General features: G+C 33.1%; 1 protein-coding gene across 1 annotated transcript in view; it reads right to left on the minus strand.

The window, feature by feature from the left end:
* LOC149415241 (uncharacterized) overlaps window positions 1–18058 on the minus strand; it is a 238352-nt gene that overhangs the window by 70266 nt on the left and 150028 nt on the right. The window contains exon 2 of the mRNA XM_089642334.1: window positions 3570–3842. Within this exon, the coding sequence (XP_089498460.1) occupies window positions 3570–3692 (123 nt within the window). The 5' untranslated portion in view covers window positions 3693–3842. The remainder of the gene's footprint in view (window positions 1–3569; window positions 3843–18058) is intronic.

Consider the following 18058-nt stretch of genomic DNA (forward strand, 5'->3'; position numbering starts at 1 on the left):
TCTGTAGATTCTTTCTAAAACATATCAACAGTTTTATTCCGAGATTAATGAAAATTTGCACACTTAACCTTCAAAACAAGAGGAAGATCACTGTTTAAGTGAAATTTTGAAAAAAATACCTGTATCTCTTGTTCCCACCTTTTACAAAAAATAATAATAATATTTGTATGATTTGTATAGCGCTGGATATAGCTGAATAAAATCCTACTACGATGGGTAGGTACTTCGGCTAGTAAAATATGAAGAATATATATATAATATGAAAATTTTCAAAATTAAGATATCGATTAAATAGCGAAAAGGGAAATTTATGAAAAAAAATTATACTAAACTAATAGAAAAATTAAACACTATACACAAATATTCACGCAATACAAATATACTCGTTATACGCAAATATACTCGCTATACACACATATACTGGATAAAAGCAAATATACACGTTATACACAAGCCTAAAAATATTTACATACGTATTTTTTTTATCAACTAATTTAAGTTAATTTAATATATTTCAATACAGTCCATTTTATTTACAGTACATTATATTTTTTTTACACTGAGAAAACTTACTGATATAAAATATTGTTAATTTACTAAAAATCTCCTCAAGTTATTCATATTCCTGTTTAAAACGGGACTGCAGGCCTTTAACAAATGCATTGATAGATTTCCTAACAAACTATCAGTAAAATACGAATGTGTTATGGCGATGTCAGAACACGTGTTCATTAAAATCGCATTTTGTCATTACATAATAACAAGATAAACGCAGCTTATCCTTTTATTCAGAATAAGCTGCGTATGAAAGTATGAAACAGCAATACTGATTTTTGGGGTGAGTTTCACATTATTATTAGTGAGGTTCACATTAACAAACATAGTTTTATAAAAAAAACTAGCTGAAGTGAAGTGAAGAAAAAATATAATATCCATGTGTTATATATATAAATCATCCGGAAGAAATTATCCAAATGATAGTGAAAACCCTATCAAATTACCTTGCATAGTTTAGTAGAATTAAGCGCACAAACATACAGACGCGGATAGTGAATTTGTTTTATACTATGTAGAGATATTGCTTTAATAATAAAAAAAAATCTCGGTTCATAATTTTCCACAAATAATAATTTTATGCGATAATATCCGCCAATCAGAGCGACTACTTTACCTCGGTTTATTTATTTGAAAATTGAACACATTAAAATATTTCACAAAATCTTCCAGGAAAGTACCTACCCCAAAATTGATTCAATTATTCAAGACGTCATTTTATATGCTTGGTTTACTTGAACCTTCTCCAGTCCCAACTCGGGAAGTTCTTTGTTCGTATATCATTTTTGGCCTTCAGAAAGTTATTATTTTAAAGATTCTGATAACATTATGAAGATATGCCCACACAAATTCATTCTATTTATCTAAGGAATCACCCAAATATGTTCCACAGTAATTTCGTTTTTGGAATAACTTGATGAGGTAAAACCTCAAATTGTAATATTTAATTATTGAAGACAATATTACCTATTCCTAAAACAAATTTTGAAACAGAAAAATCAAAAACATTTACGGTCACATCTAGGACTAGAACCCAGGACCCTTGCCCCGGCAAGGCAATGGTATCTTTTTTGATTTTCCTGTTTAAAATTTTCGTTTAGGAATCGAAAATATTGTCTTTAATAATTAAAAACAGTACTTTCGTACTTAACAAAAAACTGAAAATATTTTGTGTAACTAATCTTATACTTCGACTAGCAAGTCGAAGGTACAGGGTTCAAATCCCGGCGTGCTTGAAAAATTCGGAAATCTATCGAAAATTGAATCAAAAGAAATACACAAATCTCAAATTCAATTATTAATTAATTATAAAATATGAAATAATGTTCTGTTAGGTGGGTCCTTTTGAAAATAACATTTAAATTCAAAGCAAATTTGAATTCATCGAATGTAAATAATTTCACGCTGGAATAACGCACATCACTGACAACCGAAATAAGTATGTTTGGTGATATACACCGACTAAATTTGGAACACACTCTTTACAACACAACTCATTATCTAGTAACCTAAAACTTGTGACACAATCTTTCTTTGGAACTTTCCAACTTCTGTCTTTCAATATTTTTCAATTAACTGTGTTGTCTGTCTGGTCTGTTTCAAAATTGATGTACACTCTTCATTGAACTCCCTTTTAAATTTGATCTCTGATATAAAAATATTTGCTTTTAATTGTACTCGTATAATGTTGTCTGCATGTACTATACGAATTTTTGTATTATTTTGAAATATTTTATGACTTAAATAAATACAAAATAAAAAAAGATGCGCTCAATACTTAACTTCCTTAAAGTAGACAAACTTAATATAAAACACACTTTATAGTGAGATAGTGACATATGAAAGTAGACTGGATGCTGTAGAAATGAGATCCATGAGGCGTATGTGTGGTAAAACCATGTATGATCGTGTGAGAAATGTGGAGATCCGCAAAGAGTGCAAGGCTGACGTAAGTGTAATGAGTAGGATTAAAAAAGGGACGCTTGGATGGTTTGGGCATGAAGAGCGAATGAGGGAAGAAAGTAATGTAAGGAAAATATCCAACGCAAATGCGAATGGTCGCAGAATTCAGGGACTCCCGAGGATGACATGGCACGATCAAGTGAATCAGATACTTGTGACGCACCATATCAAGAGTCAGAATAATAGTAGATTATGTATGAGACGATGTATGAATGTGAATGAGGCAAGGAGTGTGTGCCAAGATCGAGTTGTTTAGCGGTCCGTCCTCTCTGCCTACCCCTGCGGGAAAACTTTTAGTGTGATGTACCTAATTAATTACAGCAAAGTTAATATCACCTTTTCCACTGAAAAAAAACTGTTACAATCCTTTATAGCAATTTTGTAGACAATTTAAGCAGAGTTTTCCTTACTGAATTCGTCTTAGTAAATTAAAAAGAATTTTTATTTACCACACAAGAGTTCCAACTGCTCTCAACCATCTGGCGTCCGTGTAACTATAGCATACCCAATTGGGGTATGTTGTGAGGATGAAAGTAGTGGACAGGGGAAATAGATGGGCAAGAGGAAGGTGGGGAAGTACTAAAAAGTAGCAAAAAATTATTAAAATGAAATTTACTTGCGTATGGACACGAGGGATTTAAGGACCTTACTCCTCGACCACGAAGGTAGTCAAATAAAAACGGCAACAAAAATTATTCATACTCTAAATAATATTTGTATTAACTCTAAAATTGACATTTTTTCGGATTCACTGCCCAAATTCAAACGTGGCATCATGTCAATAATTTAAACTATTCAATGCGCATACATACAGACACACACACACACAAACACTCACACACACCTATAAACTACACGCGTCACCTGGTAATTAAGCAATAAACATACCACTTAGCAGACATTACAAGCAAACATATCATAGGTATCCAACACGAAATATCTTATTCCTGTATATTGTTTCATCTCTGTAAATCATGTATATGCTGTTTGTTTCTATAATATGAAAATTAAAATTAAAATAAAATAAAAATAAGTCATTAATTGAATCTTACTTGCACCACTCGTATCCTGAGGGCCAGTGCGAAGGGGTATTGCTTGGTGACCGGGCCCCCTCGCGATCCGTTGCTTCCCGCGCTCGTGTCATTGCTCACAGTGGAACCTTTGCGCCAACTCATGCTGGACCAGTTTCACCAACTCTATTCCAGGTGTGTCGGTTGTTTCAAAAACAATAAGTCATCATTTTGACCTTACATGTTAATTATTTGTACGTTTATGATTGGTGTTTTTTAGGTGAGTGTGATGTTTAATAGTGCCATACTGCAAATCTGAAAAAGAAAAATGCTTTTTTAAAGTTCTGAATAAACTATAACAAGGTATTGAGTACACATTGATAATTAAAGCAAATTGAAATATTATTCATAAAGTCAAGGGTAGGTACGAGAATAATTTTTATTAAATTGACAGCCTCCATAGTAGATGGGCAAGGCTGTCGACTATACGGACTATACGGCAATCATAAATCCCGCCGTACACAAGTCAATTTTATTTTATTACTTTTTGTTATTTCACAACCACAATATTATATAGTATATTTACGGCACGTTCTAGAATGTAAGATACTCTTAGTATCGCCTGGTATAAGACCACCATTCAGAATTAAAACTTTGCTTGAAATATTTTAGCGGTGTTTGATGACCAGGTATGAATAGTCAGCTATTTTCACAACTTTTTCCTTCCCACCCTTTCCCCTTCCCCACTAATTGCAGCCTCAAAACGTACCCCAATTGGGAATGCCATAGTCTCACTGGCACTAGGCGTATGGGAGCAGTTGAGACTCTTGTGTGGTATTCACATAAAAGAAAGAGTTTTTTTATTAATGTTATAAATCTACCACAAAAAAATTGGGCTCTACGTAACACGAAATGTCACAACGAACATGAACATTAGGACTTCTCCTAAATTTATTTAATTAATTAATCGTTATTTAACCACACTCTTCATACCTGTAATAATATTTGTCTAAACTCTAACATCGATATTTTTTCTGAATCACTGCCGAAATTTAAAAGGAGCATCTTGTCAATAATATAAACTGTTCAATGCGCATACACACACACTCACACTTACAGACTTATGCACTACACACACAATTTATAAATGTATATACCACATACTCGTATAAGACGTTACGAGGAAACATATCATAGGTACCTTGATATATTTAATATCTATAAACCGTTTTATTACTGTAACCAATGTACTGTTTGTTTCTGTAATATAAAATAAATTAAAAATATTTAACCATTTAAATTTTAAACAGAAAAATATTATTATATTTAGATAGGAATTGAGCCCTAGCCTTGCCGGGGCTCTGCTCTACCACTGAGCTAATCCGACCGTATTTCCTTCCAACATTATCTTAAAGCGTGTTTTTATTGGCTGCTATATTTATGCATGATCCCAATGTTCCTCCCGAACTAAACGCAATCCAGAAAGTGTCTTGGATAAATATATGCATTTTTATTTCAATGTGTGACATCTATTGACTTTTCTACAAGTCTACAATCTACATGTTTATTTTTTAAATAACTTAATGAGTTAAAACCTCAAATTGAATATTTAATCATTGAAGAAAATATTGAAAATATTACTGCTATTTCCGCCTACAAAAACAAATAAAATCCAGACTGCTTTCCAGAACCACCAAGGTATTAGTGTACAAAACACTAATTAGACCAGTGCTTACGTACGCAGCCGAGACGTGGGTTCTAACTAAGAAGAATGAGCGAGCACTGGATGTTTTTGAAAGGAAAATTTTGAGGCGCATCTTCGGACCGGTTCTAGAAAATGGATTTTAGCGCAGACGTTATAACAATGAGCTCTATACTCTCTTTAAGGAGCTAAACGTCACAAAATTCATAAAACTGGGAAGACTTTGGTGGCTAGGTCATGTGGAGAGAATGACCGAGCATCAAGAACCAAAGTCCCTGCTGAGCTCAAGACCGATAGGCAGAAGGAGCCTGGGAAGGCCAAGGTTAAGATGGAGCGACAACGTCCTCAAAAATTTATCTGCCTTGGAGCTTCAAAACTGGAGAGAGCTGGTGCGGGACCGAGATGAGTGGAGGAAGACTCTTGAGGAGGCCAAGACCCACCAGGGGTTGTAGAGCCAAAAGTGATGATGACGATGATGAAGAAAATATTGGCAATTCTCAACCGAAAATTTGAAACAGAAAATCAGATAAAGATGTGATCGCAACTAGGCATTGAACCTAAGACTAAGTCTTGCCTTAACATTAACTTTAAAAAAATCGTAAGACATCAAGCCAAAACGAGTGTGTTTTTCCAAGCATTTACTTAAAACGCATGATCTTACGACGTGTTTCCTTTCATGAATTATAATTTCAAACCACAAAGCGAATTGATATTAAATCATGTTGTTTTCTCCGCAAACACTTTTATCACCTTTGTCAGCTGACAATTACCTTCTCATCAAAATGCAAATCGCAGCGTAGTTTCCTTATTCCCAGGTAAAAGAGATTAGACGGAATAATGCTAACGGGCGGTGATGATAATGAAAATGCAAGCACGACTTAGTTCTTCCAGCAGCTTTAAGCACCGCAAAGTATGGAAATGAGAGCAAATAATACGGAAATGACAAACAAACAAGTAACTTCCAGTTAACGATGGCTCTAAGTAGGTGCAAGCTTCTGAAATTTTATATATTGGTTTGTTTTGATGAATAAAGTTTAAGTTACAGGCGAATGGTTTCTTCGACAGAACAATGAAAATTAACCATTGATTTTGAAACATGTCGATTATTATATTGAATTGGGGTTCTTACAAAGTTTTTTTTTGTCATTTAAATTAAAATTAGGCCACAGAGAAAAATGACAATTGGTAATTTAGAAAGAATCTCTTCTAATTTTTTGTAATTTTGGTGTAAAACGGGATTGCAGGCATTACGAATAAATTAACAGGTTTCCGGATAAACTTTTCAGTAAATTACGAACACATTATCATAATGCCGGAATACGTGGTCATGAAAATTAGAATATGTTTGTATTAGAACGAAAATTGTTTGTATCGTCATGATAATCTCCTTAATAATGAAACAAATATGGTCAATTTTTCATTAGATTTTATCAGAAATTTGTTTCGAATGAACACTGACAGTAAACTTAAGAAATAGTGAAATCTGTTAAATATTTAAACAAAAGAAATATAAATTCCAAATAGAGAATGAATAAAAAAAAAAATTTTTTTCATTATTCTAAATATGATCATTCATTTGGGCTATTTTCATTGTTTTATTAATGGATTCCAGATTTGAGACAAACTGGAAAAAAATATTTTCTCTCTTTCTAACGTCAAAAAAAAATTTCGTATTTCGGGATGATAAAAAAGATATTACTCTTATAAAATATGGACACCCGGTGAAATATGACCCTAAAACACTGGAGGGGTTTTAATCGCTTATCTGAATTCACAAAATCAGTTCCAATTTTTTAAATTTTAAAGCAAAATTTTTAGTTAATTTAATTTTAATAATTTCACGGTAGAATATATAACTTCACGCACCGACAGATTAAATAAGTATTTTTATTGATTGCCCAAATAGAAAAAAAAACACAAAACGTTTTGAATTTAAAATGAGTTTTGTGATAGGGTGAATGGAATATTACGGTAGTGCGGTCATTGCATCTCATATTATTGACTTATACCAACTCGATACGTAATATGATCTAAAACTGATATATGGCATTCGACTTTTATTACACAATTTACGATAAGTCCGAGCACGTCCAGACCTTTGCGCGTTTTATCTTCATAAGTTTTTGATAAACTGGACGTCAGAAACAGGTACGGACGACAAGAATAAAACGTACGAGCTTTTAAAACAAAAAAATGATATAGTTTCTTCTTTAACCTTACCGAAGCGAACCCTTAATGCTTTTTACAATGGGATTCTTAAGACCCAGCATACCCAATTTATACTGATTTATAACAAGTTTCTCGTAAGCTCTTTAAGTTTTTAAGTTCCCAAAAAAAAGGTATTTTTGAAGATAATATTTATACATTTATTATGCCGAAACGTGAATTATATAAAATTCCCTAGATAGAAAATAATCGCAAAGTAAGCTCCGAAAATTATTAAAAACACATTTTGTTCTTTTATTTAATATGTTATAGGCATGCAAAAATTCACAGTGCATCTTTAAATACAACTATAGCATTCATCGAAAGATTTTTGCTCTATCTCAAACGAGTCGTATTTTATTGAATATTTTCACAGCAGTCGCTTACGTCTGTTCATTCCAATCGTTTTGAATAAAAGCGTTTCAAACCATCGCATCGTCATTCGCCGCCCAGACGGCAACCGTAATGGACCTACGCTAGTGGTTTCGGCACCTAAAATTACGTGATTTATTGTAAATAATATTTTATTTCAAATATTTGAATAATTTATTTTACGTGTATATAGCGTTTATCGGTTAAATAATATGGTTTTTCAAAAATGGGAAATAAATAACAAACATATATTAAATATCCAAAGTCACACATGTTGCAATCTGGACAGTAGATTCTTGCTACTGAGGGCGTACAAGCGCATTTTACATAGTCCCCTTATATTTATTATAACATTAATATTAATATATTATTTTCTAACATTATGTTACCATACGTTTTTTTACTTTAAGTAAAGACTTTTTTCTTAAAATTGTAAAACGAAAGTTTTACTTGCAAACTTTCGGTGTCCGATTCTCATTACCATGATATGGAATAATACTAATAACATATCATTAATATGGCGCAGTTTAGTGTCATTTCACTTCAAGTACCACTTACTATAACAGACTTAATTAATAATAATAAATACAATCTTAATAATAACAATCGGTAATTTAGTATTAGTGGTCATGTTCTTAAAATGAAATGGAATGTCCTGCATTAGCGCAGGTACATAACATTATGGGACGCTCTACTGTTCTGTATTATGGAAGAGTACTACAATAATTCTGGCTCCAATCTGTCGAAGTCGAAGACACGAAACTTATAGCAGGTATGTATAAGGTTGATGTAAGCGAAATGGATAAGAGTAGAAAAGGGATGCTTAGATTGTTTGGGCGTAGAGAGCGGATGAACGAAGACAGGAGTGTTGTGAGATTATATTACGTGGAAGTGAATGGCAGAAGAAGTCAGGACGCCCGAGGATCACAGAGGCATGATGAAGTAAATAATATACCTACAAAATTTACTTTTTCAAGTGTTGAAAATATTATTACTTCCACCTTGAAACTACACCTGGTTTATTAGGATTCACAACCCCAAAACCTTATTCCAAAACATTAATAACCCCGAACAACGCCGGGTTCACTTCAGCTATTTAAATTAAGGAGGTTGTCTGTGGCGGTCGGCGTTTGTTTGATTTTTATACAAATCGTTAGTTTCATTACGAGATGGATGAAATTTTGCGCACTCAATCTTAAAAACAAAAGAAACATCATTTCTTTTAGTTAGTATAACATTAAAAAAATCAAAAGACGAATGAATGAAAATTCACAACTTTCTGAAGACAGCACACGTCCATAACGACAGTGGTGCAATGTGATTGATTTTAGATGAAAATGTTTCCTTCTTTGTAAAATTTATTTTACTGCTTCGAGTGGAGCATCTGAAAACTTCTACATGATGGCAGAACAAAACGTGAACGAAACTGGGTTAGTAAGATATAAAATGAAACGTCGTAAATCCAAAATCTATTTTCCTTTAAAATCTTGACGATATTTTATAAAATTCTTGGAAAAAAAGAAAGATAAGGAAGTTTATCGGAAAGTGGGCGCTCAGTACCACCTTCAGCTTGCTTCCTTTAGCAACTCTAAGATTAACTGACTTATCACACCCCACTGCCTTCCTATAATTCAATTTTCATCTTTCTTCCCATTTTGCGTTATAAATTTCCTGATATTTTGTATAGATCAACAATATATAATCGAATGATCATAGCGAAGTTACGTTTTAACTCATCCGTTTTGTATTTGTTTGTTTGTACGTTCCATTTCCGTTTTAAGATGATGACCGTTTCGGATACTGCCTTTTTAATCTTTCTACATGCAGTCAAATCAGAGTAATCAATATTATGATACAATGGTGACCTAAGAATTCGTAGTCAATCAGAAACATCGTTAGAGGTCGTCGAAGGCTGTATTGGGAGTAACTACCATTCAATTCATAAAAAGTAACGATCTCTATGAAAATTTTCCTCTTTTCAAAATAAAATTCCTTCTTGTTTTTGGTTTGTTTCAAAGGTCATAATACCTTTTTTTCCTCTTAACTTTGTTCCATTGCGGAAAGATACAATTTGGAAACTACTTTTAAATGGAGTTATATTTTAGTTCAGAACTTATCAAAAGAACTACTGTTAAACGATGTTCTCCGAAGTAAAAGTTATATAAATTTGTAGCACTTCAATCCTTTCAAATTATTTGAAAAGTTTTCATCGAAAGAAGAGTGGCGGAGTGTATTTTTGTTGGAAAATATACCTGCAACTGTTAAGGATGCAGCTTAGAAATCAAATCAAAATCAGGTAAGTTAAATTGAGATAGAGCGCGTACTACACAGACAGTAAGGTTGCAGCTTAGAAATTAAAAGTTATTTTTTGTTTACAGAACTCCACAAAAGTCCCAACTGCTCCGACCCAGTGAGTCTACGGTATCCGGTTAAAGGATTGGGAAATTAAAAGACATGAAGAAGATGAAGGTTGGAAATTATCTGACTATTCAGATATGGTAACCATAAACAAATAAAACCATTAACTTTCACGTACCACATACTTTCCTTAGTGCTTTCATATAAAATAGGCTTCACGAACCTCCAAACTAAAGAAATCTTTTAGACGAAAGAAAATAGTCTTTTGACTGCTAAAAACATCAAACATTCCATCAAGCAAGTTTTTTTAAAGTATTCTATTGCCTTTTTTACTTTGATCCGTAATAAGTTTTTTTTAATATTTTCATTAAACTTATCCTACTGAATGTTTTTTTTTCTCCTAATTATATTCAAACATTCGATAATGCCACTGCTTGCTGCAATCTTTTTGTATGATTGCAAGATTCTACCCGAACTAAATACATTCTAGAGAGTGTCTTAGATAAATACTTCAATTTTTATTTTAATGTGCGACATCTATTGACTTTTCTACAAGTCAAGAAATAATATTTATTTATTTGGTTATATTCATTACGGTAATCTAAAAATAAAAATGCAATCTAGAGAGGGTCTTGGATAAATATATTCATTTTTATTTTAATGTGCGACATCTATTGATTTTTCTACAAGTCAAGAGATAACTAACAAACGATAGAAGCAAGAGAACATTTCCTTGGCAGATCTTTAATCATGAATGTAATAGTGTTGGTAGCTCTACCATAGAGAAATGATATTTTTTAAGAAAATTTGTCCTTTTATTTTCCTTAATAAGTATCTTTGAAATGTATTGTTTTTTATACATTTTTACAACTTACAAAGTTCACGTTCGTTTCTTATATCCAGAAAATGTAAGAGGAATAAAGTAATCGCTAAGAAACCTACCGTTTCTGTTAGAAGGTAATAGGGAGCGGAAAGAGGTGGGAAGAGAAGGGTCAAATATGAAGGGCAAAGTACAACATTTCAAGCAACGTTTCAATTCTCAATGGCGGTCTTTTATGAGGGTGATACTGAGAGTATCTTCACTCTGGAACCTGCCGTAAACAATAATTATAATAATAACTAATTGAAAATGATCCGTTTTGCTAGTCGAGAGCCTTAGCCCCTGGAACTAGGGATATTCGGTTAGAATTTGAACGAATCTTCCTAACGCTCCACGGAAACCTCCGCTTACCATAAATTATCATACTACGAGAGTTCGAGAAAGCTTTTTTTAGTATTTTTTTTAAATTAACCTTACACAGGACGCCATGGTGAAAATAATTTCCCTCAAGGCCTACGTCATCTTTTGGGATGCTGTGTGGAGGATCTTTTTTAAGGAAAGTAATAAAAGGAAATCCTGGGAAGGTGAAAGGTATTAGAATTGGATAGGAATCTAGTGCCTCCAGGAGAGACAATACATATAAATGTGTATATCCTTTCCACTAAGGTGTACGGCGATTTGTCGAGAGACCTGTTGGAGAGGTCTCCTGATCTGGCACGCCGTGCATCTGGTGGGCAGGCGCATCTTGAACACACCTCACCCAATGAACCCGGGCACTCCTGCTAAATCAACAAACGTAGCGAACCACTTGGGGTGACCTATGGCAGAGGTGTTGGTTATCCAATACTCAGGGCTGTGGTACCCAAGCCCGCTTCGATTGAAATAACCAGACCATGCGCAGAAAAGTAAAGTTCCCTAAAGTAGGGCAAATTTTTGCAGCGCTGTCCATCGTGGGACTTTTCTGCCCAGGATCTGAATATTCGAATCTGAATCGTTTAGCGTAGCGACGCTAAAATTGAGTGAGATGGGTAAATTATAAGACATTTGTACAGAATATTAAATTTTGTAAACAAGCCAGAACTTTTATTTACCCGATTTGGGATGTTTAGTTAAGTTTTTACGCAGTCAGCTATTTTCGCAACACTGTGAAAAGGAACTAAGAATTCGGAAGCAGATTTTATTTTAAAAAAAGACGTTTTTTATATACTTTTATAAAAGGAGCCCATTCATATGATTAACTGTCTATAACTTTGGCCTTCATACGATTCGATACGATAGGATTGTACCACCCTAGCCAAGAGCACTCCTGTCCCAGTGCGACCGGTACACCACGGGATACTGTTTTGTTAGGATTTGGAATACGTGCTCTGAGGATTGGAAGGAGGTTAGAGTTTAATCGACTGGTATACAGGCAACCTAATTAGCCAATATTGAAGTTTAGGATGGGCAAGGAATGAAGGAATTGACTGAGCGTTATATTTTCATTATATCTTTCATCTTCTTGGTTTTTCTTGGTTCTTTCTCTTCCTTCTTGTCATTCTTGCCTCTTCTTAACTCTTCCTAGATCGCATTGGTTTGTTTTGACTCTTCTTGCAACTATTCGCACCTCTTGGCTCTTCATTATTCTTGCTGGTTCATCTTGTCTCTTCTTGTTTCTATTTATCAATTTAAATGCCCTGATGGGCTTTTATATGACACATATTTTACATGATTTACTGCATAATACAATAACAACAGAAGGTTTTAATTTTTTAAAACAATTATTTGGCTCTTTATGGTTCTTATTGACTCTTCTTGGCTCTTATATTCTCTTCGTGGCTCTTCTTCATTCTTCTTGGCTTCTCTTGTCTCTTTTTGGATCTGTTTGGCTCTTTTTGACTGTTCTTGGCTCGTATTGATTCGCTTTAGCTTTTCTTGAATCTTCTTTCCCCTTCTTAGCTCTTCTTGTCTCTTCTTGGATCTGTTTGGATCTTTTTGACTCTTCGATTGATTAGATTTAGCCCTTCTTTCACTTTCTTTCCCCTTCTTTGCTTTTCCTAACTCTTATTGGCCGGTCTTGGCTCTTTTTTCTTTACTTATCTTTTCAAATTTTTTCGGTAACATTTTAACAGTTGCAAACTGCGACTCATTTCACGAAATAAGAAAAGAAGCGAAATATAAAATGCGTATTTTGAATACTTTCAGCAATCTCTTATAAAAAAAAACCACTTAAAATGAGTAAACACACAAAAATTGAAAACGCGTCTGCTGCGGTGGGGATCCACACATACAGCCCTTACCTATAAATTTAGCCTTCACATATAAACTACTAGTGTTTACCTCATTAGGACTAAATAAATATTGTAAGCTATTTTTAAACACATAAATTTTTCATAAAATTCTCGAATGTTGCCCACGCTAGATTTTTTTTACGTTGAAAGCTAAAAATGTAAAATGATGTAAATATTAACATTTTCCTTTGAGAGTACCAAATAATAAAAAGTGTATGCCAGATTTAAAAAAACGCTACAAATCTCAAGGAATATGTAAACTTAAGCCAAGTAAATATTTAAACGCGGGTCTGCTCTGAAGTGCGAACATGTTTAAGTACATACTGTTGAATTATAAAGAATTGCATTAGATTAGTTATTAGAATAGTTTTTTTTTCGTATCCTTACGTATTGAAAAATAAAGATATTGAATTTTTATATAGATTACTAGTAGATACTTCCAGGAATACAATATAGAAAAAATCAACCCATAAAAAATAAAGTTTTTTTATCATATACTATATTTTTACTAAAACTCGAGTCGACAACTCTACAACCTTGCCAAATGCCGATAATGTAGGACTGACATTCATTTCGCATATTAACTGCTGGAATGTCTTCAGATTTCAGCGAAATGCGTATTGTCCGCGTGTGTATAAGTGATTGCCACAAAAAGTTGTTATAATTCATTGTCATCGACAAACGAGACAATTTGCAGAGTATAAGCTGGAAAACTTAACGTAAAATTAAATTTAAATGGCTTTATCTTTGTTTGATGACCAAATCTGAATAGCTAGGTACTCCCCCACCTGCCTTTTCCTCTTCCCCATTCACCATATTTTTCCCTTTCCCACTATCTTCAACCTCATAACACACCCCAATTGGGCATGCCATAATAGTCTCACTGGCTCCCGACGGTTGGGAGGAGTTGGGAATGTACTGCGGTATTCACATAAAAAACACACACTGCAGTTTTTTTGCTTTATAGATGAGATCTTTGCGCAAATGGAGAAAAGGGGCGAGTTAAAAAAAACAACGATATGATATATAATTTTTTTTTTATATATTCAATAATATTTTTATTAGATTTATAAAAACAGTTTATTTTTAAACAAGTTTCTTGACAGTTGTCTTTGACTATTTGATGATGCCTTCAGAGGGCGAAACAGCTGTCACGCGTAATAATAATTACACAGCAGAACTTGTTTAAAAATAAACTGTTTTTATAAATCTACTAACAATATTATTGAATTTATAAAAAAATAAAATTAAAATGGAGTTCTACACATTAAACTTGATAACAATAAAAAAGAAAAAAGATATGATATTTTGAACCTGAAAATAGCTGGAGTTACTTTTTGGTGGTCTACCTACTAAAAATAGGATTGTAAGAGATTAGTATAAAAAAATATTTTTCGCCCCTGTTTCCCAGTTTATTAAATACATTTGGACAGTTATGTAAACATTATAAAGTTCCTTCGCTCATTAAATATATTCAATTTTGGGTTATTATGCAGTGTTGCGCTTCTTCCTTATTTAGCGAACGTTTCGGACAGAGGTACCACCATCAGGACAGATGTGTAGATTATGGTGAAGTGTGTTTATGTTTTTGTGTATTTTGTATTTATGTTTGTGTGTAAGAATGTGGAATGTTCTGTATTTCAATACATTCGTATAGCTAAAGAACGTGGTACTTTTGGGTAAGTATGTTCATTTACATTTTCATTTAAACGCAATATATCATGAAAGTTGTTCAATAAAGATAAACATATATCTTCTGAAGCAATAAATTAAGCGCAGAACGCAATGCAAATAAATATCTCAATTTTCACTCCGCAAACAAGACGTTAGGATATAATATATTACAATATTATATAATACGAGTGGAGGGACAAATATATCTGGAGAATTGATAGTCTTTAATAACTACGAAATCAAAAAATGTATTGGGATTTAAGAATAATATATAAAATGTATTCAATTTCTTAGTATTATGGAAAAACTCATTTCTCATTCCGCTTCAGTTGCAAAACATATTCAATAAAATATATTAACATGAAACGAAGTATGTAGGCACACGTAAATCTGAAAGCCTAAATGTACCAACTCGTAAAAATGTATATAAGAGTTTTTAGAAAAACATACTGTGATCTTTTTTCCACATATTGTTGTATGTTATTTTTTTTTTGTGAATGGTAACGTGCACTACCCATTTAAACTTATTATTTAAATTAATTAATAATCGTTTATAATACGGCTTAGAATATACGTTTTAAAATATAATCTACAGTGGAGGAAAGAAGTTTAGATTTCTTATGTTTGGATTCCAAGCGATTTATTTACAAACTCAGGTTCAGTACTTCAGTATATTCATAAATGTTATCAATCGGATAAGATTGTAAGGGTTCCTACAAGAGCAACGAGCTTAAAAATCAACTGAAATACCAGCTCTTATTGATGGTAACAGAAGTCGGGGCCGCCCGAGGAAGCCATGGCACGACCAAGTGAATCAGATACTTGAGTCGGGCCATGTCAATAGTCAGAATAGAGTATGTATCGGATGATGTATGAATGTGAATGAGGCAAGAAGTGTGTGCCAAGACCGAGTTCTCTGCCTACCCCTGCGGGGAAACGGCGTAGTTAGTTAGGTAAAATAGGTTAGGTTTTAGGTAAGTTTTGAAAAGTGATATAAAGTCATGAAAAGTGATGATAAGTAACTAGATTAAACAGGTTAAATATTTCACATTAAGTGAGGTTCACATGTTAGCATTTTTAAATTGCTTTTAATGATATTATATCTCTTTTCAAAGGTGTGTTGTTTTGTCACGGTGTTGAGGTGTCGCGTGGCAAAATAACACACATTTGAAAAATGATGTAAAGTCATGAAAAGTGAAGATAAATTACTAATAACACTGCACAGGTTAAATGTATTACAGGTTTATAGATATGTTTTTTTCATCCCTTTTAATGACTTTATTTAGTTGCTACTTCTTTTTTTTATATTAACTCCACACAGGAGGCCCTGAAGAAAATAACTTCCCTCAGGGCCTATGTCATCTTTGGGGATGCTGTGTGGAGGGTCTTTTTGTGGAGAGGAAGGAGTGAACATGGGTCTTGAAGAGTCCCATGTTGTAGGAGGGAGGAAACACAGAGGCCGGCAGTTCGTTCCACAGCCGAGCTGTTGAACTTAAGAACGAATCTGAGTAAATAAAAAAAACGATAATGAGTGTCTGCTAGATATACTTGGGTAGGTACTTACTTATTTTTGAACCGGACGGCCATATTTCTCCTCAAAAGCTTTTAAGACGCGTAAACAAAACATAACAGGTAATATTTGAATAATAGTTATTACCTCGGTTTGTAGAATTAATATGACATTTATAATAACAGAGGCAATTTGCAGTTAATTCATGTAATATTCCTGAACCCGATTATATCTAAAATGACGGAAAATTTATTCAGATTTAAAATACAATGGAATGATATTTTCAGCGTCAGTCGGGATGTTTCTAATAAGGGTAGGAAGACAATGGTTGGAGCATCTGTTTCCTACATAAACAACCCCTAAATCTCAAATAACCCCCAAACTTTGCAGTTCAACGTAAAACAAATGCTGTGTTTACATTAAGGGTTGAAATATTAATTTCTACAAGTGATGTAATAATTTTTATGTTAATTTATTACTAGAATAAAAGCCTATCCTATGTTGGATTAAACACACTAATATTTCTAAATTGTTCTAAACGTCGATAAAAACAAATTCTAAATCCTCATTCAATGTTACTAGCGTTTTAGGTTATGAGGTAAGATCTCCACACTTTATAGTCCTTATAGGCATATTTCGATTTTTTAAATTGATGCTAATGTGTTAAAGTTATTATATTTCTTACTGGACCGATTCTTTCCACTACTGGCTGGAATCTTTAGACTGGTACATTTCAAACTTTTGCACGAGAATTTGTCATTTGGATGATAAGCCTTGATTCAAAAAAAAAATCTTATGAAAATTTATATTTGATTAGAACTTTTGACTTTGTCTTTTGATTAACTAACTTTTGAAACAACCACTGAAAAGTCTAAATCGCATAGCCAAGTGCTTTCCAATCTTCCTCCACCCTCACTTTTCTCATCTTTTATCTCTAATCCCTCTTCTTCCCTTACCTAACTTCCTTCAGTTATTTTTTATAGTTCAACCGACTCGGTTGATTTGAGGTAATTGCATGTTTTGATAAAAACGGTCTTTTCTGTTAAATAATAATAATATTCCTGTAATATTCAAAAATCTGCTAATGAAAAAATAAAAAAAATACAGATTTAGGAAATGAAATAAAAAGAATTTGGCGTTCTCAGACTATAAAAATATTACCATTCGTTATTTCGGCTACTGGCATTATACCTAGCTCTCTCATTAAAAATTTAGGCGTATGAGATCTATCAAAAAAATTATATATAAAGATGCAAAAGTTGGTTATTTTGAATACATGTAGGATAACGAAAGATTTTTTAAAGTTTTATGTTGAGGGATCAGTAGGATTTATAGGCCCTGTTAGAAGTTCTACCGAGCCGAACCCTCTGATATGAAGATATCTGGAGTCGGTGAATTATTTTCCCATTTGATCTCTGGTGAGTTGACGTGTTGTTCTTGTATTGTTTTGTATTTATTTTGCTTATATAATGCACTTGCATAATGTTGATTGACTAGATGATCATTTGTGGAAAAGTGTGTGGAAGGGTTTAGTTTTTCCTATGGGGAAGATTTAACCCAGACAATAAAATCGGAAGTTTAGTATATTTGCACACTTTCAGTATCGCTCTGATGAAAGAC

Source organism: Hesperophylax consimilis, chromosome 18 (genome assembly GCF_061612785.1).
Source record: "Hesperophylax consimilis isolate HC1 chromosome 18, BYU_Hcon_1.0, whole genome shotgun sequence".
NCBI lineage: Eukaryota > Metazoa > Arthropoda > Insecta > Trichoptera > Limnephilidae > Hesperophylax > Hesperophylax consimilis.